This window comes from Rattus rattus, chromosome 15 (assembly GCF_011064425.1).
Source record: "Rattus rattus isolate New Zealand chromosome 15, Rrattus_CSIRO_v1, whole genome shotgun sequence".
NCBI lineage: Eukaryota > Metazoa > Chordata > Mammalia > Rodentia > Muridae > Rattus > Rattus rattus.
Window position 1 is genome coordinate 63442036 of NC_046168.1, and position 22368 is coordinate 63464403.

General features: G+C 40.3%; 1 protein-coding gene across 1 annotated transcript in view; it reads right to left on the reverse strand.

Moving 5' to 3' along the window:
- The window catches only part of Cep192 (centrosomal protein 192), an 82744-nt gene that overhangs the window by 57751 nt on the left and 2625 nt on the right, over positions 1-22368 (reverse strand). The window contains exons 4-14 of the mRNA XM_032886256.1: positions 21242-21370; positions 19258-19406; positions 16623-16675; positions 14956-15076; positions 13553-13698; positions 10873-11233; positions 9753-9896; positions 6693-6757; positions 5495-5704; positions 3510-3633; positions 2136-2266 (exon numbers count right to left, since the gene is read on the reverse strand). Of these exons, the coding sequence (XP_032742147.1) occupies positions 2136-2266; positions 3510-3633; positions 5495-5704; positions 6693-6757; positions 9753-9896; positions 10873-11233; positions 13553-13698; positions 14956-15076; positions 16623-16675; positions 19258-19406; positions 21242-21370 (1633 nt within the window). The remainder of the gene's footprint in view (positions 1-2135; positions 2267-3509; positions 3634-5494; positions 5705-6692; positions 6758-9752; positions 9897-10872; positions 11234-13552; positions 13699-14955; positions 15077-16622; positions 16676-19257; positions 19407-21241; positions 21371-22368) is intronic.

The following is a 22368-nucleotide window of genomic DNA, read 5'->3' on the forward strand; positions in this document are numbered from 1 at the left end:
GAAGAGTCAGTATTATAGAGATGTGAATTTTACTGTTCCATAAATTAAACTAATCTCATTAAAAGCACAAGGTTGTTGGTGGGTTAGTTCTTTGTTTTATTAAAACTGTATGAAAATGATTTCAGTAGATGTCAAAGGCTTACTATCAAAGAAACAATATTTACGAGTAATTTAACATGAACAAAAACAATTAACTTGCATATCTGATTTATTAAAAAGTCAACACATTGGTGAACTCTAGAGAAAGCATGAGCTAATTAAATAAACAATGTTAGATACCACTGAAAGAAAAGGCTGGGGCTAGAGAGATGAGTGAGCAGTTAAGAGTACTGGCCACTCTTTCAGAAGACCCAGATTCAATTCCCAGCACACACATGGCAGGCAGCTCACAACTGTCTGTATCTTCAGTTCCAGGAAATCTGACATCCTCACACCAATGCTCATAATAAAATTAAAGAAGTTATTTAAAAATAAAAGTTAGTGAGGAGGCTAATGAGCCAGGCATGGTGGCTCCCATGTGACATCTCAGCATTAAGGAGGCTGAGACAGGAAGACTTAGAAAGGTTCGAGCCCAGCCTGCACAGCGTAATCCATCCAAGTCTAACTATACAGTGAGCTATACAGTGAGACCTATCTTGAGGGAAAAAGGGGGGGATAAGTCAGACTGGAAGAAAATAGGTAAAACTTTCATGAATGACAAAAGGATTCTACCAGATGAAAAAAATCCAAGAAATGGAACTTCACAAAAGAAACTGCCTAAAAGATCAATAAAAGTGTAAAGTGCTTAATTCCATTAGCAATCAGAGGAATACAAATGAAAACAAAGAAGTCCCACCACAGAGCCACTCAAATGGTTAGGAATACCATTCTGTGAGGAGAAGACATATGTCAGCAGAAACTATCGCAGACCACTGGGAGACAACGGTACTGTCTACACCAGAGGTGCTTCAGTGAAAGTCAGACCTCATGTGAGAACCACCAGCTGCACTCAACAGAGACCGACACAGAACAGGGGTGGTGGTGTGGGTCAGGCAACAAGACAAAGGTACTAGGTCGTTTCAGCACATAAACATCCCAAACATTCGCTAACACTCATGTAACAGAACACAGCACTCTACAGAAAATGACTGTCTATATGTTCCTCTAGCAAGTAAAAACTAAAGCAAAAACAGACAAAGAAAAAGAATGCATGCTGTGAGTCTTTACACAAAGTTAAAAACAGGCAAGAATTAGAGTTCAATTCTATAACTAATATTACTAGTACACTAGTAATAAATACTGTTTAGAAGAATTTTTTTTTTTTTTTTTTTTTTTTTTTTTTTTTTTGCTTTTAAAGGATTTTATTAGAAGCAGGAAACCATGCACTTCCATTCCAAGCCATTGTAAGCAGAAAAAGATACACTTTAGGTGGGGTTGGGGATTTAGCTCAGTGGTAGAGCGCTTGCCTAGGAAGCACAAGGCCCTGGGTTCGGTCCCCAGCTCCTAAAAAAAGAACCCCCCCCCCCAAAAAAAGATACACTTTAGGCAAGGTAGGCTTTTATTACATTGGCTAATACTCATGTCCAAGTGAGGCTCTGGTTCAGTCTGGGCTGCCACCTGCCATGCCTGTGATGTGGGACAGCCAGCACCCACGGCTTGCGGCCTTTCACGCTCAGATAGCTGGCAACAAGGCAGTAAAAAGCAGTCCAACTTGTCAGTTTGAGTAGCAGCTAAGGCCTCAATAGAGCCAGTGCTGGAACACGGTTAGAAGAATTTTTTTAAAGAATTCTGAATTATTGACCGTAGTCTCTATTTTTTTTCATTCTTTTCTTTCTTTTCACGATTCTGAAGGTAAATATTGAAGTCTGCCTACTAGCCAAGTCATGAAGGACATCAGATGGGAAGAAACAAAGAGTTTCTGTACACCTCAGTGTGCTTTTTCTTGATCTGAGACACGCAAACTATGATAATACATTCACTGTAAGTCTGTGTACCTTATAAACTAATTTTAAAATGTTTCTCATTTAAAGGACACTGTAATAAAACTGAAGCCAGAAAAATAAGGGCACACATTTTCCACAGATGACCTTGGGCCACCTTATTTGAAAACCACAGCAAGGTAATCTAAGATGCCCTTTAGGGAGAGCCTGGGCTACCTCTGTCTGGTTTCTGCTGGCAGTCAGTGTCCTGTCGTCTTCATCCACCTGGGATGTTCTCTGCAGTTCTTCAGCTTCAAGTGTGACTGATCCTTCACTTAGCTGTGCCCGGGACTTTTCATTCAAGTCTCCTATAAGAAATAAACACAATATTCCATTTAAAGGCATGCATTACCCCTTTGAAATAATCTGAAAAGAAAGTACCAGTCAAAATGATTAAATGCCAAGGAAAAACAATATCCTTGTACTGTAAACATTAGGTTGGCCTCAGTAAGAATGTCTAAATGACAGACATTTGGACAAAGGACAGACTCTGAAGGACGTCTGTGGATTTTGATCTCCCCTAAATTACGAATATATACTAATTTAATATATTTGGGCTTCAAAAATTGATTTCAAAATTATATACTTCTTCAGAAAGATTAAAAAAATGAACTACACCCAGGCTCTTTATCCTTCGTCCTGTATTGGAATACAGGCACATCCTGGGGGTGTAGAGATGGTTCAGCGGTTAAAAAGCCCTGGCTCTTCTTCCAGAGAACCTGGATTCGATCCCTAGCACACACAGTTGCTTCATGGGCACTAGGTAGGCATGAACATGGTACAGATACATAGACAGACAAAACAGACAGATACTTACAATAAAATAATTTTAAAAAGGATGGAACACTATTAGTCAACTTCATAACCAAGCAGCAAAAGATATTGGATTAGCAAAAAGGAACAGCTCAGTAACTTAGCTAACCAAGAAAGTCTAACTTAAAACATTTCCTATTAGCTGAGAGTGGAAGCCCACACCTTTAGGATCTCTGAGGTCAAGGCCAGCCTGGTCCACAGAGTGAGTGCAGGTAAGCCAGGGATACACAAAGAAACCCTGCTTCAAAAAAGAAAAAGAATTCTATAGATATTACAGGAATGTTATATGTAGTCTACTTTAAATTTCAAAGCATCTCTTTAAAATCTCTCTGGATAAAATACAATTTCTATTATTCTTTAACAGTAATAATTTAATAAGCCAAATTTTACTAGATCATTTTAAATATTCACACTTGCAATAGTAGTTTATATAAAAGTTTGAGTGAGGGGTTGGGGATTTAGCTCAGCGGTAGAGCGCTTGCCTAGCAAACGCAAGGCCCTGGGTTCGGTCCCCAGCTCCGAAAAAAAAGAAAAAAGAAAAAAAAAAAAAAAGTTTGAGTGAATTTTATCTCTCTTCACTACTTTCAATTGAAAGGGGAATGTGAAAAAATAAAAAATCAAATCTACAACCCATGTGGAGATCTTATAAAGCAATGTATACATCTTCACCCAGAGAACATGATCACACAATTACAAGTTAAGACAAAGGCTCCTTGAAGTCTTTCATTTAATCCATACCTGAAGAGAAACCATGGCGAAGATGAGTTACTTCTTTTTCCAAATTACTTCTTGACAAATCAGATTTTATTAACGCAACGGGTTCTCTCTCCTCTGGTGATCTAATAAAATAACCAAATGATGGCTGCAAAAATAATTAAACACAAATTAATTTTCCTTAATTTCCAACCCCTTTGAAAAGCTCTAGATTACTTTATCTACTACTACTAAAACATCCAAGTGACTTCATTCTTGCCATTTAACATCAAAAAACTAGAGGCAAACTCTAAGAGTCCAGAGAGAACCTTTGGGCTGGTTATCCATGATAGCACCTGTCTGTTCATGGAAAGACCATGGGGAGAAGAGGAGACGCTCAGACAACACCCTTCTTCAGTCACAGCTACCGTTTAACCACTGTAGCTGATGTTGTTAAGGAAGCCTTCCTATAAAGTCAGAGACAAGTCAGAAGCGGCACTTCTGTCAGTCCTTCAGCCACCGTCACGAGCACTCACTGTTCACTGGTGCTCTCCTGAATGGGGCTGGTAAAAATGTTGGAGAAACTAAATACAGCGTGTCCTGCTCTACAGACTAACCTGAGGAAAAGGTGTCCTGAGAGTAAGCATGCTCCCACTGCCTTTCATTCAGTTCCAGAAAGATCTAGGTTCAAGAAGCTTACTAAAGAGAACTGAGTTTTCACTTTTCTTACATGGCCTTCCTATCACAGATCTAAAATATGGCTTAAGATTCTAGCTGACACTCATTTGGAAGTTTCTTCCCTGGACCCAGTAAGCCAAATATATGAAATTACACAGTACTAAAACAAAACCTTTGAGTCAGACGTCTTTTCCTAAGATCTAATGCTATGTTCATCTGTTTTGGAAGGAGGTCAGAAAGCCATGCATGGTGACACCTGCTTGTAATCCCAACATCCACTTAGGAGGCAAGACAAGTCTATGACTTCAAGCCCAGCTTACTCTACAATTTTCAGGTTAGCCAGAGCTAGCTACATTCCCTATATTAAAAAAAGAAAGAAAGAAAAGAAAAAGAGTTCAGAGCCAAGTGTTGCAGTAAATTTTTTTTAAAAGGCAGAACCTTTTATCCCGTTATGCCAGCCCTCACCTGCATATAGACATCAACCTACAGCCAAGTGTAATGTCACATGAGTACAATTGAATACAGACTAAGATGAGACAAAAAAACTACAAGTTCAAGGCCAACCTGGGCTACAGAGACACTGTTTAAAATAAAGATGATACAAAAGGAATGGTTATTTTCCCATTTATTTCATAGTCTCTAAAAGCCCAATCAACCCACCTCTTTCAAGCATTTCATTTTTTTATTCACTATATGGATCAGACAGTTCAAAAGCACAGTTCCATGTTTAGGTTCTGAGGGGCTGGAGAGACAGCTCAGTAGTTAAAAGTGTGTGTAACTCCTGCCCAGGACCCAGGTTTGGTTCCCAGCACCAAATCTGGCAGCTCACAACCGCCTGTAACTCCAGCCCCAGGTCTGACACCCCTTCTGACCCCTACAGGCACTATATGGATGTGCACAAATGCATACACACAGACACATGCATATACACATAATTTTTTTAAATTAATTTAGGGACTGGAGAGATGGCTCATCAGTTAAAAGAACTGACTGCTCTTCCAGAGGACCCGGCAATTTTCAGCACCCACGTGACAGCTCTTGTTCACAGTTCATGTAGCTTCAACTCCAGGGGATCTCACTTCCTCTGACTTCCGTGAGTTCATTATATTGGGCCACAGTTTGGACCTGGAGTGGCCCACAGCCTATGCACTAAGGAAGTAGTGAGCAGTGTGGCCCTCCTGGAAGGTGGTGGAACTTTAGGAGGTGATTCCTAATAAAAGAAGCTGTGTCACTGAGTGCATGTCCTTGAAGGGGACATGAGGACCCCAGCCATTTCCAAGTGGGTCTTGTGGTCCAGCAACACACAATGGACTTGAGTGAATTTCGCCACTTCCCACACATTTCATACTTACTCTTTTCACATCCTTACCACCACCAAGGCAACCAAGAGCTTCAGATCTTTCTGCAAAGAACTCTCCTAATGACAGGCGTAGATAGCTGCCATCGTCTTTATCAAACTCTGATGTGCCAAGTGATTTTCTCAATAAATGGTAATTAACTGTTGCTACCCAGGATGCATCGCCAAGTGCCGCCGAAGTGTTCTGAACATCTATTTTTTCATCCTAGAAAAAAATAAAGTTATTGTTTCATTTTTTTTCCTCAACAAGACTTCTTATTTTTCTAATGTGTGAAAGTAAAAATAAAGAAACTAGGAAAACTTAAAAGCTAACTTTTTCAAAATGTGGTAAAAAACATTTATAGAGACTTAAGGATGAGTAACTACAGAAGTATTTTTGTATCTGTGTTACAATATGGACTGTCTCAATAAGTTACTTAATCAAACACTGTCACACATTAGAATATACACATCTTTACCACACACAATAGGATTACTTTCTATAAGCCAGATTTTTTAAAAGCAAAGAGATATCCATGGAAATTTTAGAAATGATTTTAAGTAAATTAAAGATACGTTTAGGGTCTGGAGAAATGGCTCAGTGGTCAGGAGTGTGAACTATCTCCTATAAAGGACCCAGCACCCACAACTAGCTGAGGGTTCGTGGTTGCTTGCAATTATAGCTCCAGAGAGATGTGTCCCACTAGCCTCGGCAGTGACCTACTTATGCACATATTTACATAACCAAAAGTAACTTTTTAAAATTCTTTTTTAAAAGTTAGGCCACTAGCCAGACAATGACAACATCACCTTGGTCCCCAGGACATATGGTAGAAGAAGAAAATCAACTCCCAAAAGTTGTCCTCTGACCTCTACCCATGTGCCAGCCCACACATCCCAGCCCTCCCACGGGACTCAATAAACAAACAAAAAAGGTCAGTTCTTGTTCTGTTGTTTTTGCTACTGCGTACAGCACTGAAAATGAAGGCTCTATGTACCAGGTAACTTCTACGCCTGTAACCTAATTCCCTTACAAAGATATATTTTAGCATACCAGTTTTCAGCTAGTAACAGAACAAATGAGTTAAAGATACTATACATGAAAAAAATTTAAAGTAATTCTATACTAACTGCTATGGGGAGTTTTTTTTTTATCTAAATTTAAATTAATACAAGAAGAATTTAAATTTAGGTTGGAACAAGTAATTTCAAACCTGTATAAATGGATGTTCTTTATTGAATTCTTCTTCATCTTTTGCAATTAAATCCAATGCGTCAGCTTAAAGAAAAACAAGTTTATATAATTACATTTATATTAGCATACACAAAAAGCAAATTTAAAAATGAAATAATAAGAAAACACTTTGTTATGGGGACGGGTGCATATATGGGGGAGGTGTACCCCTGCAGGTATACCTGTCAGCTGTAGAGGCCACAAGTCACCTTTAGGTGTCTTTCTCTAGTGCTCTAACTCTTATTTTTGAGAAAAGTCTCTCTGAACCTGAAGTTCACTTCTCCAGTATCCTGTCAAGCCCTAGCACCTGCCCATTTTACCCAGCCCTCACTGGGGTTACAAGTGCGTGCCTCCAACTGCCTTCCGACCCAGGTGTTGCACAAACACTGGGAATTGGAATACAGATGCTCCTGTTGTACAGCAAGCATTTTTATCCTTTAGGCCAACTCCCTAGTTCATGAAATACAAATTAAGTATGTAAAGCTTCCATTCACATGATTTATACAATTATATTAAGTATGTAAGGTTGTCAAATTTCCGTTAAAATGCACACCACTGTGACTGATTTCAGTTGTGAAAATCTGCCCTAGTTGATTTGTGGAAAGTATTTACAAGTGATTCCAACTGAGGGCAAGCAGGATAGCATGTGCCCAGTCATTCAGGAAGCTGAGGGACAAGAATCACTTAAGCCCAGAGCAATGACAACAACCTAGCCAATAGCAAGACTTCTATCCATAGTAAGAAAAGTTCCGGGGGCTGGAGAGATGGCTCAGTGGTTAAAAGCACTGCTACTCTTCCAGAGGTCCTGAGTTCAATTCCCAGCAACCACATGGTGGCTCACAACCATCTGTAATGGGATCCGATGCCCTCTTCTGGTGTGTCTGAAGACAGCTACAGTGTACTTATATATAATAAATGAATAAATCTTTAAAAAAAAAAAAAAAAAAAGAAAAAGAAAAGGAAAGTTCCAGACTCATGAAATGGCTAAGTGGGTAAATAAAGCACTTCCCATGCAAGCAGAAATATCTAAGTTCAAATCCCAAATATCCATAAAAAAGCCAGACACAGCAGCAAACATGTCTATGATCCCTGTGTGCTGCAACAGGGATACAGGAAAATCTGGAAGCTCATGGGCCAGCTCAGAAGTGAATAAGAGGGTAAGAGAAACCCTTATCTAAATTTAAAAAAAAAAAAAAAGACAAACATCTGAGGTTGTCCCAATCCCCATCCACATGACGCACAAGATGCAACCGTTGTGTGTCTATCCACATATGCACACACACATCATACATACAATGCTCACATACACAAATAAAATAAATACTCATTCTTGAAATTAAGCAAGGCTCTGATTAATTTAAGCTTTAAAATGTTGAGCACACACAAATTAAGAATTTTATCTGAGAGGGTGTGATGGCATAGCCTTGAATCCCAGCACAAGGAAGGCAGAGCAGGTAGACCTCTGTGAGTTTGAGGCCAGAGAAAAGAGAGAGAGAGAGAGAGAGAGAGAGAGAGAGAGAGAGAGAGAGAGAGAGAGAGAGAGAAATCTGTCTAGAACTGGAGAGATGGCTCAGTGGTTAGCAGCATGTACCACTCGTCTGGGGACCAGAGTTCAAGCCGCTATCAGGTGACTCACAATCACCTCTAACTCCAGCTTCAAATGCAATCCAACTTCTCTGTCGGCACCTGCGCTCATGTGTACAAACCTATACAGACATGCATAGAACTTAAAAAATAACAAAAATAAATCTTTAAAAAAGAAAAGAAGAAAGAAAGCTGTCTATGTATACCCAGGCTTTTATCTGACTGAAAAGCCTCTTTACAAGTTAGTTACAAAGACAACTGCTAGATTGCCCGTGTACTTGTGTGGTCAGAGTCCCACACCCCAACACAACAGGAAACAGGTCTCCTATCTGACCGTAAAGACCCTCAGGAGAGCCTTTGTTCTCATGAGGGTATGAGGTGCCTGATCACACATCCTAGGCTCTAGGCCAGGGAGACCAGAATGCTGAGCTCTACAGAAGGGGATTTTAAACATACGTGAGACCAGGGCCTGGCCTGCTTGTCTGAGGCCTCCGCCTGCTACTTCAAGATTGTGAAGAATGAATCCGAAGGGAAAGTTCACTCATGACCCAAACAAGGACACGGCTCTCTCACGTACCCACAAAGGACTAATTAGATTCAAACTGTCCTTTAGGACAAGTAGACAGTCTCATGTTAAAAACTTGAGAGACAAAGAAGAACAGACACAGTTCTCCTAGTCAGGAGAATCAGAGTGCCCAACTCAGCCAGCAACTCTGTCGGAATGCTGCTGTGTGTGTCTGCTGAAGCAATCGCCAAAACAGAGGAGCACGCTCAACGTGAGGAGCCTGGAGGCCCCAGAACCAGATGCAAATATTACAAGGCATGTCGACGAGTCTCTGTGAGTCACTGCTGAAGAGCTAAAACTCCACGGCAAGACGTGAAGCAGCAGCCTACCAACTCTAACAGCCTAGAAAGGAGGAGGAGGAAACTCAGCCCACAGGAAGGTAACAGAGGAACCTTAATTCGCTCGCATGAGTTAAACGTCACACAATGTTTACTCCACTGGCCTGATACCTCAAATACTGTCTATTATATTTCAAAGTCCTTTTTCTAAGGAATCTCCCATTTAATCTGCAATGCGCTAGTGTTGCCTTTTCTACCCCTCAAAAATCATCCATGGACATTAAAGAGGAAGAATTTCAGACTTTTAGAAAAATATAAACCTAATTATCAGCTAACCTAAAATAATAATCTCGTTTGTCACCTAACTTCTCCACTGGTTAAACACTACAGCAGTCCTCTTCCCCTAAAGTTCAGTTGCTATAACAACAAGAAGAGGTACTGAATGTGTTTCCTTCTACCAAACCTTTTAACTGTTTGCTACATCCCTTGTATTAAAGAATTTTCAGAATGCAATTTCAGAAGGGATTTTGTATGATTGACAAGCCAACTAGATTCAAACCATCATCATAAACAAAGATTCTGGCACAATAAAAGAGGTTATCTCCATACTTACAACCAGATCTGAAGTCTTCATTCATTTCATTATTTGGAGACATCTGTACACCTTGTTGATCAATAAAAGATGTGTAGTAGGCAAGGTCAGTGACCCATTTGCCATCCTCATTTTGGTAGACTACATTCTGTGAGAGATCTATATCTAAAAGAGTAAATTCCAAAACCATTGAAGGATGCATTTAACAACTAACGTATCTAACAATAGTCTCCTCAAAATTGTTTTAAAAAAGGAAAATCCATTTCCCCAAAAAGAGAAATACCTTTGATGGCAACAAGACAAGTTTACCTACAAGTTTATAAGAATGAGGTATAATGGGGGGAAAGAAAGGTACATTTGCACTAGATGTCTGCTTAACATTATTATTTCTGAGCAACAATCATGCAATACTAGTATATTTTAAAAATCGTTAAAACCCCTAATAACATCAGGAGAAGCTCATGGGGTCCTGTGCTACCCAGGGGAACCTCTGTCACTCAAGGGCTGATGCGAGGGGAAGAGGAAGTTTTCTTTAGTAATGTAGCTACTAGGGAGTTACTTATACTTCAGAGAACAAGCTCACAACCATGCTTACTGGCTCTGATCAAACCCTGAGGAACAAAAAACAAAACCAAACAAGACATGAAGGTGGGATGGGGTCTTGGGGGGAGGACTTTGTAGGAGTAGAGGGTAAGAGAGGGTAGAGGGGTGAATGTGACCACATGTTTAGCCTGAGGTTTTTCTGGGACTCCTAACAGCTCGAGTGGGGCTGTCTCTGACTCTTTTGCCTGCTTTTTTGGGACGCTGTTCCTCCTATGGGCTGCCTGTCCAGCCCTGAGATGCTCTGTGCCCAGTACTGTGCCTTCTGATGGCCTGCGCAGCTGACATCCCTAGAGACCTGCTCTTTTCTGAAGGGAAATGAGAAGCAGAGCTAGAAGTGCGGCAGAGAGAATGAAGAGAGGGGAGAGGAGGCCATACTCAAAATATACTGTTTATGAATAAAAAATGTTAAAGAATATTTTTGAAATCCATAAAAACATTTAAATACTTCAACATAAATAATCAGAGTTCTATGTGGAAGCTTAGCCTAAGCACCTTACACACTTCCCTAATTCCATTTAATGTCAAATAGTCTACTTACCGTCATTAGTCTTTGCACCGGACTTGTAAAATTCACATGCTCTCCTTTCACAAGTTGGTGACCAAACAGTATCAGGAGAAATAATTCCATTGTCGCCATTAGCATCCGAAGATGCAATGTTCCCATCTCTTTGAATAGACACTGTAGGAGTCTCTGTATTTAAGCATCTATCCACACTCAGGACTGTTCCTAAATCTGGAGCCAAATACTTGTTTTGCTGGGGAGATTCTGAATCCTGTTGTATGTAGTCCGCTGGGTCGAAGCCACCTTTTGTTTCATTTGTGCAGTGATGATAAGTAGATCTGAGAACCTCATCCACAGCATGCAGCCTCCTCATCAGAACAGCCTCTGCTCCACATTCCTTTAAGAATTATTATTAGTGAAACATCAGTAAGCTTAGGTTCACACTCATTTTAACATTTAATGATCAAAGCCATGCAACTGCTTTCAAATGCTCATTGGTAAGTCAATGCCCTCAGAGTACTTGGTGTATCCTGGACTACAGACGAGCCAAAGCTAAGCATCTCCAAAGCCCAACTGTACAACGTGCTCAGGCTCGACTCTTCTCAGATGAGCTGTGGGCATGCCAAGTTCTCAACTTGGTTATCACAACTTAAAAAGATAAAATAAAGAAGAGAGGGATACATGGACTGACAAATACTAATGTGCCCTCTCAGCTGGGGTCCAAATGAACTGGGAGAATCCAGAAGCTTTTCAATCTTTTTAAAGACAGATTGGGTCTGTCTGCCAATATACTGTCAGAAAGCCTCAAAGTAAGAAGCCCAGGGCCAAGGCACCCAGACTCGGCATCCTGTCACTGACTCAACTTGTCCTCCAACTCAAACACCGATGCCCTGCTCTGAAGAGACCGCACACTGAGAAAAGGCAGAAGAGGCGGCAGAGCATGTTCAACTTTTGACCAAGAGAATGAAAAAAGCCAAAGAAAGACACCAGGAACCAACTGCCAGGAAAGAGATGCTACCCTTCCTTATTCTGAGTGCAGTCAAAGACAAGTAACAAATAAATGATCAGACCTTAAACAAATGTGGTCCTAGCAATCGCACATCAACAGACTGACAAACCAAAAGCAGGCCTCTCTGTGCATCAGGTAACAAGACAGAACTGTAAATTCACATTTGTAGTTACCACTAAAAGTCTCTACAAAAGCAAACCCATTAGTGTGACAAGCTGCATAAAACTAGTATAAATGAAAGCCTTCAAGAAGTGAGCCAGGGGGCCAGGTGGTGCAGGCCTTTAATTACAGCATTCGGAGGCAGAGGTAGGTGGATCTCTGAGTCCAAGGCCAGCCTAGTCTAAAGTGTAAGTTCCAAGACACCCAGGACTACAAAAAAAAAAGAAGAAGAAGAAAAAAGCCGTCCAGTGAAGGACTGCATCTCCTCAAATCACTTGCCAAAACAGCCCTTCTTGATGGCTCAGTGGTTAAGAGCACTGTCTGCTCTTCCAGAGGTCCTGAGTTCAAATCCCAGCAACCACATGGTGGCTCACAACCAGTTATAATGAGATCTGGTGACCTCTTCTGGCCTGCAGACATACATGCAGGAGAGCACTATATATATAATAAATAAATAAATCTTTAAAAACAAAAATAATCCTTCTTTAAGCTGCTTTGTGAGGTCTAGCGGGCAAACAATTAATACAGCCTTAGACTGGTAAGTCGATCTCAGTGGAGGTGAGGAAGGGAGGGGAGGCGAGCCAAGCTACACAGACACACAAATATACAGATTAAAAAAGGAAGGTGGGGCTGGAGAGATGGCTCAGCGGTTAAGAGCACTGACTGCTCTTCCAAAGGCCATGAGTTCAACTCCCAGCAACCACATGGTGGCTCATGACCATCTGTAATGGAAAACAACGCCCTCTTCTGGTGTATGTGAAGACAGTTACAGTGTAACTCATATACATAGAATAAAATAAATTTAAAAAAAAAAAAAAAGGAAGGCGTCAGAAATGCCTGCCATGTTCCAAGACAGGAAAAGCCAGGTGGCATCAGAACAAAGAAAAGTCTAACATGAAAACATCCCTGAGCAAGGTTTAAAAACAATGTTTGCTTTGGGTTTTTTGTTTCTTTTTAATGTTTAGACAGGTTCCCATGTGTCCCGTATGTGCAGGTGTGAACTCAGCTATACTGCTGAACTGACTTTCAAGTCCCAACCCTCTCACCTCTAGCACCACACCCAGCCATGTGCTTTACTAATGACTACAAACTAGGTTAAAGAACTTTTCAAAGGAATAGCTAAATGCATGACATCAGATGCTGAAAGCCAAGAAAATGTGTGACAGTGATGCCAACAATACCTACAATCGACACAAACGACAGAAATAGTAATTTTATATTTTTTCAGTATTTTTCAGAGGTCAACAATTTTCTTCTGAAAATCTGGTATCATACAAACATGAGAGATTACTATGAAGTTAAATAAAATGTCCATCAACTTAACCAGGTATGGTGTCATGGAACTCTAATCCTAGCAACTGGGGAGGTGGAGGTAGATGGATGAGAAGTTTAAGGTCCTCCTCAGTTCCACAGTGAGTTGTAGCCTGGTCTACATGAAACCATATCTCAAAACAAAACAACATAAAAAAAACCCTAATAAGTCAGTGATTACAAGGTCAAATTTCTTCATAAAAACAAACAAAAACAAAAACAAAGATTAGAACATACCTGACTGGAATCACTTATAGGGAACTTAAAAACATCTTCTGGTGACTCCTGGCCTCCTGCTTCATATATCATGCCTGGAATGGCTAGTTGTTCAAAATATGCTTCTAAATGATCATCATAAAATTCTTCATCATTAATATCATCATCTATTAATAAAGAAAAATGGAAAATAAGATAGGTTTTCAAGTAAAAACTGAACTACACGTAATTTTTAATCATAAGGGCTGATAAAACATGGCAGGGTAATAGATGATATAATTTTATTTTAATGCCAAGCATAAGAAAACTATTGTAAAGCCAGATGAGGCGGCGTATACTTAGAATGTAGGAACAGGGTTGGAAAGATGGCTCAGCAGTTAAGAGCACAGGCTACTCTTCCAGAGGACCTGGGTTCAATTCCCAGCACCCACATGGCAGCTTACAACTATTTGTAACTTCTGTTCCAGGGGCTCTGACACCCTCAAACAAACATACATGCAGGCAAAACATTCATGTACATTAAATAATAAATGAAAGAGAGGAAGGAGGGTTGGGGATTTAGCTCAGCGGTAGAGCGCTTGCCTAAGCCTAAGGCCCTGGGTTCGGGTCCCCAGCTCCAAAAAAAAAAAAAAAAAAAAAAAAAGAAAGAGAGGAAGGAAGGAAAAAGTTTGGAAAGTCAAGGCCACCCTGATCTAGAGAACAAGTTTCAGGATGGTTACAGTAACATGAGAGTCTGTCTCAAAAAAAGAAAAGAAAAGAAAGCAATCAGGGAAGGGAGGAGGGTTTAGGATACAATGGTAGAGTGCTTGTTTAACATGCAGGAGGTCAGACCACAGAAGAAAAGAAACAAGACAGAGAGAGATTGACGGATAGAGTTATCTATGACGCAGGAGGATCCTGAACTCAAGGCTAGTGTGAACTACACGGTATAAACTTTCCTCTCGACAATTAAACAAAAACAATGCCTTTAACGGCAAGACTCAGAGGCAGAGACTGGCAGATCTCTATGAGTTTCTGGGCTGCCTAAGCTGCCTAGGGAGTTCTAGACAAGCCTACATAGTGAGAGCCTGTCTGAAAAAAAGTAAAACCATAAATCTTGCTACTCAGAATAGTCAGCAGAAAGCCAGGAATGATGGCATAGGCCTTTAATCCCAGCACTCAGGAGGCAGAGACAGGTGGATCTCTGAGTTTGAGGCCAGCCTGATCTACAGAGTTCAAGGTTACAGCCTAGTTAACAGCCAGGTCTGTTACACAGAGGAACCCTATCTCAAAAAAACAAAATAAAGCAAAACAAGTCGAGAGTCTTGTTACAGGCAGAAGGGAAAGACAAAGGAGAAAATGACCAAAAATGTACTAACTACTGCAATACAGACAGAAAGTGACGTGGCAAAGAAAAGCAGAGAGCATCGCTCATTCTGTAGTACCAGAGGAATCGTCCAAGTTTGACAGTGTTAAAAGTTTCTCATTGTCTAAGAAGCTGGTATGGCTGAAATCGCTGTTTGGATTCTTGGCTTCGAGATACTTCTTAGCATCAGGCATGGCAATCTAAAAGGAAACAAATGGTACAAGGCTACAAAAAAGAACAAGTATTTAATCTGCAATGCAGTTAAAAAAATGAAAGATGCACGTTAGTCAATGCAGAATTGTTTTCCATGGACGAGTACCATCCCTTCTTGCCCTACTCTACTCCCCTGCTCTGACCCACTAGTCAAAGAGCAGGGCACTATCAAACTACCCCCACAGCATACAGATTCAGTAACGTGGTCAACGTACACACAACTGAACGCAGGCAATACAAGGCTTGCTCCAGGAAGTGAATGCACTGCGGAAGCCGGAGTAAGTACCCTTAATCCAGGCAATCTCCCCTATCATTATCTAGAACTACCTATTTCTCTTCTCTCCCACCCAAGGACCAGCCAACACTAAAGGGCATGAGCGGGTTACCACAAACAGTGACAGCCCAGCCCTTGTCCCATTTGTTTCACACTAATGTTAAATATATACTAAAACCATGCAAAATGTGTCTAATATTGAGATTAAAACCACAGCATGTTAATGTGACTACATTTACACAGGACGGGACTCAGCTAGTCCAATAAAGACACACGTTAGTGCCAGAACCTTTACTTTATTATTTTTGAGACAGGGCTGTACTATGTGGCTGGCTTGGAACTTGACATGTAGAACAAGCTTGAAGATATAGAGATCTGCTGGCCTCTGGAGTGATGGACTCAAAAGTGTACACAACCACATCCAGACAGAACTGTATTTGACTCTCCTCATCATTAAAGGTAAACCACTCCTACCTTTGGTTTTTGAGGCAGAGGGTAACAATTAGTGTTTCAACCTGATAGAAGTTAGACTCACCTAGGAGGTAGGTCTCTGGGGTTATCTACTATGAGTACCTTATTAATAAATGCAGAAGGAGCCACCTCCTGTAGGTGGCACCACTCCCTAAGCAGGGAATCCAAGATTAAAATCCCAGCACTCTTGAGCAGAACACAGGGAGGCCGAGTTCAAGACCAACCTACACAGTGAGTTCCAGGATAGCTAAGACTTCATAGAGACATCTTGTCTCAAACAAAACAACAACAAAACCGTAGAGAAAGCAATCTGGGTGTGAGCATGCACACATTCGTGTTCTGACTATGGGTTTCCTATAAGCAGCTCACTGAGCTTCAGCTACTGTAACCCCAGTCGTCATGGACTAGAATGTAGAGCTCTGGGCGAAGACAAAGCCCTCCTCCCTTGTTTTCAAAGGGCACTTTTATCACAGCAGCAGGAAGAGAAGCTGAGACAGAGTCTTCCCACAGAGCCCAAGCTGGCCTCAGATTTAGAGCAATTTTCCCTTCCCAACCTCCCAAGTGCTAGGAATATTGGAATATACCACCAAGCACTACTAAATTTCCATTTTTTCTGTAAAAGTTCTGTTATGTACAAGCTTCTATAGTTCTCTGTGTGTGTATGTGTGCATGTGCCTGTGTGTATGTGTTTAATAAAAACTTTTACTCCAATATAGCAGGGTATGTGTGTAATATAAACTTTTACTCCATCACAGAGTTCCAGAAATTGAAAATATATAAAAATTTACCTTGTGGTCTTGATTATTTATCCATGATTTTAAGTGAAAATCAAGAGCTGAATCTATTAAAGAAACAAAAACAAAAAAAAAAAAAAATGAAGGGAAAAATTGTTTTTCAACTTAATCATATTTAAAAGCAACAAATAAAAGAACTAAACAGTTTTTATTTTGAAACAGAATAGATAATACAGGATGATAATACAGGAATCCATCACTGGTCAACTAAAACTCAAAAACTATTCGAATGGGATATCATAAATTACACAGTGCCATAAAGTTTGAGTATCACTCTGAGACTGCAAAGCTAACCTTTTAATAATAAGAGACTTGGTAAAGGGGGAGAAATGACTCCCACATGAGCAGACGGACAAGTCCAAGTACAGAAGTAAGCTGTGACAGACCTCCCTCACTTCAACAAACCTGCTCACAGGGAGAACAAATGACCTCACGTGTCAATCCAAACATCAACAAGGCCTGCACGCCAGCGCCAGCTAAGAGTCAAGCTTACCAAGTGGTAAGAGCACAAAGGGGAACACTCAGAGAAGCAGTCGAAACATACAGAAGCACTACGACACTGGAAACTTTACAAAGTCAGGAAGAGTCAGCATACGTAAGTACAGGGAGAGTTCTGGAGTACAGCTCAGTGGCCAGCCTGCTGAGCACGTGTGAGACGAAGTTTGTCCCCCAGGCACCCTGAGTTAGAACCGTCTCTGCTCCCTGCCACCCAGAGTCACAGACTTGGCCTCTCTCCAGGCCCACAGCAATGCAACCAGCCAAACACGGACAGAGGGTACAGAACCACAAACTACAGTAAATCCTTTCTACAACTAAGGCTTTCCAGAAATTTGTCACAATTATGAAGTCTGATTAGTATATATCCTAGTCTATTTGATTGTTTTAAGTTCTGTCAACTCATTTCCAAAATAGGTCACCATTTCTTTTCTCTCTCTTCATTGTTGTTGTTTTTATTATTAGTTTGGGTCTTTTGTTGTTGTTGTTGGTTTGGTTTTTCTTTTTGTTTTTGTTTTTTAAACAGGGCCTCACTACATAGTCCTGACTGTTCTGGAAGCTATATAGAATCTCAGGCCTCAAACTAAAGAGATTCCCCTTCCTCTGCCTCCTCAGGCTGGGATTAAAGTGTGTGCTCCCATACCCAGCCACCATTTTCTATTTCTACCATCAAAGTTTGAGCTTTAGTTTCTGCAAATCTTCAACGATGCTTGCTGTTTTCCTTTTTCAGTTTTTTTGACTCTATGTGATTAGTGTTTTGTCTGTCTGTATGTCTGTGCACCGCGTTTGTAGTTCCCTCAGACCTCAGAAGAGGTGCTGGGTCTCTTTAAAGCGGAGTTACAGATGGCAGTGAGCTGCCACATAAACAGGAGGAATCAAATCTGGGTCCCTCAGAGAACAGCGAGTGCTCTTAACCACTGAGTCATCTCACCAGCCCCATTTCCGTCTTTTTGATATATCTATTTTGGGTATGAAGCAGTATCTCATGATTTTGACTTGCTTTTCTCTGATGACATGTTATGAAGTACCTTTCTGTATGTTTACCAGCCATGTGTACAATTTCTATAGAGAAATGCCTACTCAAACCCTTTACATATTTATCTTTCCAATTTTAAAGTCCTTTATATATTCTGAATACTAGTACCTTTCTGTATATACAGTCTGTAATTAATACAAACAGAAAATATTTTATATTTTAAACATACATGTATTTATATACAGAAAAAATATTTTCTACATCTTTAGCTGTTTTGCCACTTTCTTGACAGCTTACAAGTGTAGCTGACACACATCTCTTCTATCTTCATAGAGAACTGGCAGTTTGCATCAGGAGAACACGAACACACCTAACAGTTCTTCAAACTATAAATGCGTGTTTGCTCACCAATCTTCTGACACTCAAACCAGGTTAAGTTCTGAACTGCAGCTTCAATTTCTACTATTGCTGCAGTAAACCAAAAGCGTATAGTTTTCAGTTTCCAGCTTTGAGTTCTTTCACAAAGAGAGAGAACAAGTTGAGGGAGGAGAAGAAACACAGGTGTGGTGAGACACATCTGCATCCTGGCATTCAGGAAACTGAGGCAGGAGGATTGCTACAAGTTAGTGAGAGCCTTGGCTACACAGCAAGGTACAAAGCCAGTCAGAGGTCATAGCAAAACTGTCCTCAAGAACCACAAGGGGCACAAAAAAAGAGCAAGAATTTAGAGTACCACACAGGAACCACCGCAGGAGCATGCTGTAATTACTGACAGAGCCTCACGCTTTGTAGCTTTCCTATTTTAAAATGATTTTTAATTATACCTTTGAGTATTTTAAAAGTCCACGCTTGACTGTCTAATAAACCAGAGTTTATTTTAGACTCTCTAATTTATCCATTATATTAATACAGAAGTAAGTTTCAGTTGGTAGGAGAAGAGAGAAGAATACTAGCAATGGAGTCTCTGCAATGAACAGAAAAGCGCTTCACCTACCAACAGCATGGTTCCCAAGGCAAATGAAAGCCACCAAGAGAGCTCTACCAAGCCAAAGCTCTGTGGTTACCACAGGGCAAAAGCAGAAGACAGATGCTAAGCAAAGGAAAGGGAAATTAAAGCCACTAAAACATAAACATGAAATACTTCCTAACATTTCATACCTGGTACCTGTTGCAGAAGGGAAAGTCCACCCAAAAGACTCTGACCCTGAACAGAGGCAGTGTCATCTTGCTCCTCTTCTGCTCTCTGCTTCACGAGAGCATGTGACAAATGTGCACTTTCTACGTAGTTATTTTTCCTTGTAGCCGAACTTTTTGAGGGGGAGAAATTATAATAAAATATTAGTTACCTTTAGATAAATCTATAGAAATACCTATTATTCAGTTCTATATTTCATCTTTCTAGAAATGCATTCTGGGGACAGGATAAGCATGTTGGCTCCCACAGTTCACCAGATCCAAAGAGAATATCTCACCACTACCCTGCCTCTCAAGTGAAAAAGAAAACTTCTTTTACCACATAAGTATTATGCGTAGAAAACAACCCAACTTCCTTTTCTCTATTTATTTATTTTGTTGTTGTTGTTTTCAAGACAGGGTTTCTGTATGTAGCCCTGGCTGTCCTAGAACTCACTCTGTAGACAAGACTAGAACTCAAGGACCCACCTGCCTCCCAAGTGCTTGGATCACAGGCGTGTGCCACAACCACCTACCTAAAAACCTAACTATTTCCAACAACAAGTTATACTTTCAGATACTAGAATAGTATGCTTGCCAAAACAATAAAATCTTTGAATTAGTAAAGGTTTCTAGTTGTTTGTTGTTATGAGAGAGGGTGTCACTGGAGGCCTGGCTGGCTGGACTTTTGACATTCCTGCTTCTACCTCCCAGATGCCAGGGTATAGTATGCCACCATGACTGGGAAATAAAGGTTTCACCAGCTTATTTCTACCCCTGCCCCTGTTCTCCGACCTAACTTTCTGTTTGTATAATTTTGTATGCAGATGAAAATGTTTTTTGTTAACAGCAATTTTCCTTCTGATAGAGACGAAGGGCCAACCTTAAATTCAGTAAGGGGATCAACAAAAACAAAACAAAACCATTAGCTTCAAGTTAAAGAGGTAAGAACCCTGCCATGCTTCCATACAGCCTTTGCCCTAACCACAATTTACTTCCCACTCTTCTCTATCCCTTTATTAAAGCTGTCATATGCTAAGCCAGACCACACTCATAGGTAATACAGGCTTCTCTATCCCTTTATTAAAGCTGTCATATGCTAAGCCAAACCACACTCATAGGTAATTCAGGGAAGTCTCACTTCAATAAAAGAGCACAGGGGTCAAATTACTGCAAATGGCATAAAAGTCTCAAATAAATGACAAACGGACAAACAATCTCTGAAAAGAAAACGCACATAAAGTCCATCAAGAGGCAGGGCATGACATAAATGAAAGTAGGGAATAATGTCCTAGCACATTCGAGCTGGCCAATACTAAACGCAGCACGAAACAGAAACCTTAAGAGTGTCTACACGAAGACCACCAAGAACTTCTAGTTAAGTTTTAGTTTTAAGAATCTGATTTTTCAAAAAAAAAAAAAAAAAAAAAAAAAGAATCTGATTTTTCTTCAGTGTATACATACAAATGCATAAATTATTTTTACCTCAAGAGTGAAAGATCAAAAATAATAGCAGGCGAGCAGGATGAATCTGTAGGTAAAGGTTATTCACCACCAATCCTCTTTCCCAGGGCCAGTGTAGTAGACAGAGCAAACAGACCACTAAGGCGTCCTCTGACACCCACACATGTGCCAAGGCATGCTTATATCATCAGGCACTCACATACTCACATGCATGCGTTCTCCCCCCCCTCCCCCTCTCTATAATATTTTTTAAAAAAGAAAAATGAAAAAAATTGTAATTAGTGTCTCTTAACAGATAAGCTTTGTCTTCCTAATAACTGCCTGTATCTTTACCTTTTCCAACGACTGCTTCATTTATAGTCAGAAAAAAAATTTTTAAGGCTAAAAACGTAGTTAAAAGATGTATAGAAAGGTCTTCCTTACAGACACTAAGAAGTAATAAGTTACACGTCTTCCCCAGCCCGAGGCCAGTTTTATCAGAACGCACACGAAGGCAAGGACTTACTCATCACCCTGAAAGCTGAGCTGCACTCGTTCTCTCGGCTCACTGCTCTCACTCTGGCAACCGGGAGACGATGCAGAAGGAACTGAAAGCCTCCCTTCCATTAAGTACGATGCCTGGACATCAGGACACCTACACAAAATTGTTAAGATTTAAATTACTTACAATTAAAACTCATGTTGGGCTAACAATATAGGAGTTTTGGTAGAACACTTGCCTAGCAAGCATGAAGCTCTGGGTCCGACCCCAGCACGACACGCGTGTCACGGTAGCAGAGGCTTACTCATTATTCTATGTAGAATCAGGAAGACCGGAAACTCAAAGTCATCCTGAGCTATAGTGAGTTTGAGGCCAGCCTCATCTACTTGAGACCTGTACCAAAATTAACTAATGTCATAGGGCTAAAAGATAAAATAACCACCATTAAATAAGCCCTAGTGTTACCATAACCCCTTTATCCCAAAGGTAAAAATGCTATCCCTCATCAAATTGCTAGATTGAAAGGTAGTTCAATAGCGGTCAGATATTTAAGCACAGTCAGAATTTACACATTGCTAAGACCATACACGAAATCATGTGTGCAGACTACCTATATCACATGTGGACTGATATAAATAAAATGGAATAAGCCAAACATGTACTTGGTTATAGAACTAGAATAAGAAATATAAAAAATAAAATAGGATAAAAGGTGGTTTAGTTCCCAAAAATAAGAAACTTGATCTGAATAATTTAAAATTATTTGAATACAAGATAAGTTGCTTTATAATCATACAGCATGAGTTAGGGAGGTAGATCAGGGTAAAGTGCTTGCTTAGCATGCACAAGGTTCAGGGTTCAAGCCTCAGTACTATGAAAAGAAAAACAAAATCAAAAGCATTCAATAACTAGTAAAGCATGAAGCTGGCTGAAATGAAGTAAAAAAGGGAAATGGTCACATAAAAAGATGCAATGACTGCCACAATCATAGATCAACACTGAGAAACAATTCACCAGCCGCCTTTCTCCAGCTAGAAAACTATTCACAGACGTATTTTCAGACATTTTTTTTTTTTTTTTTTTTTTGGTTCTTTTTTTGAGCTGGGGACCGAACCCAGGGCCTTGCGCTTCCTAGGTAAGCGCTCTACCAC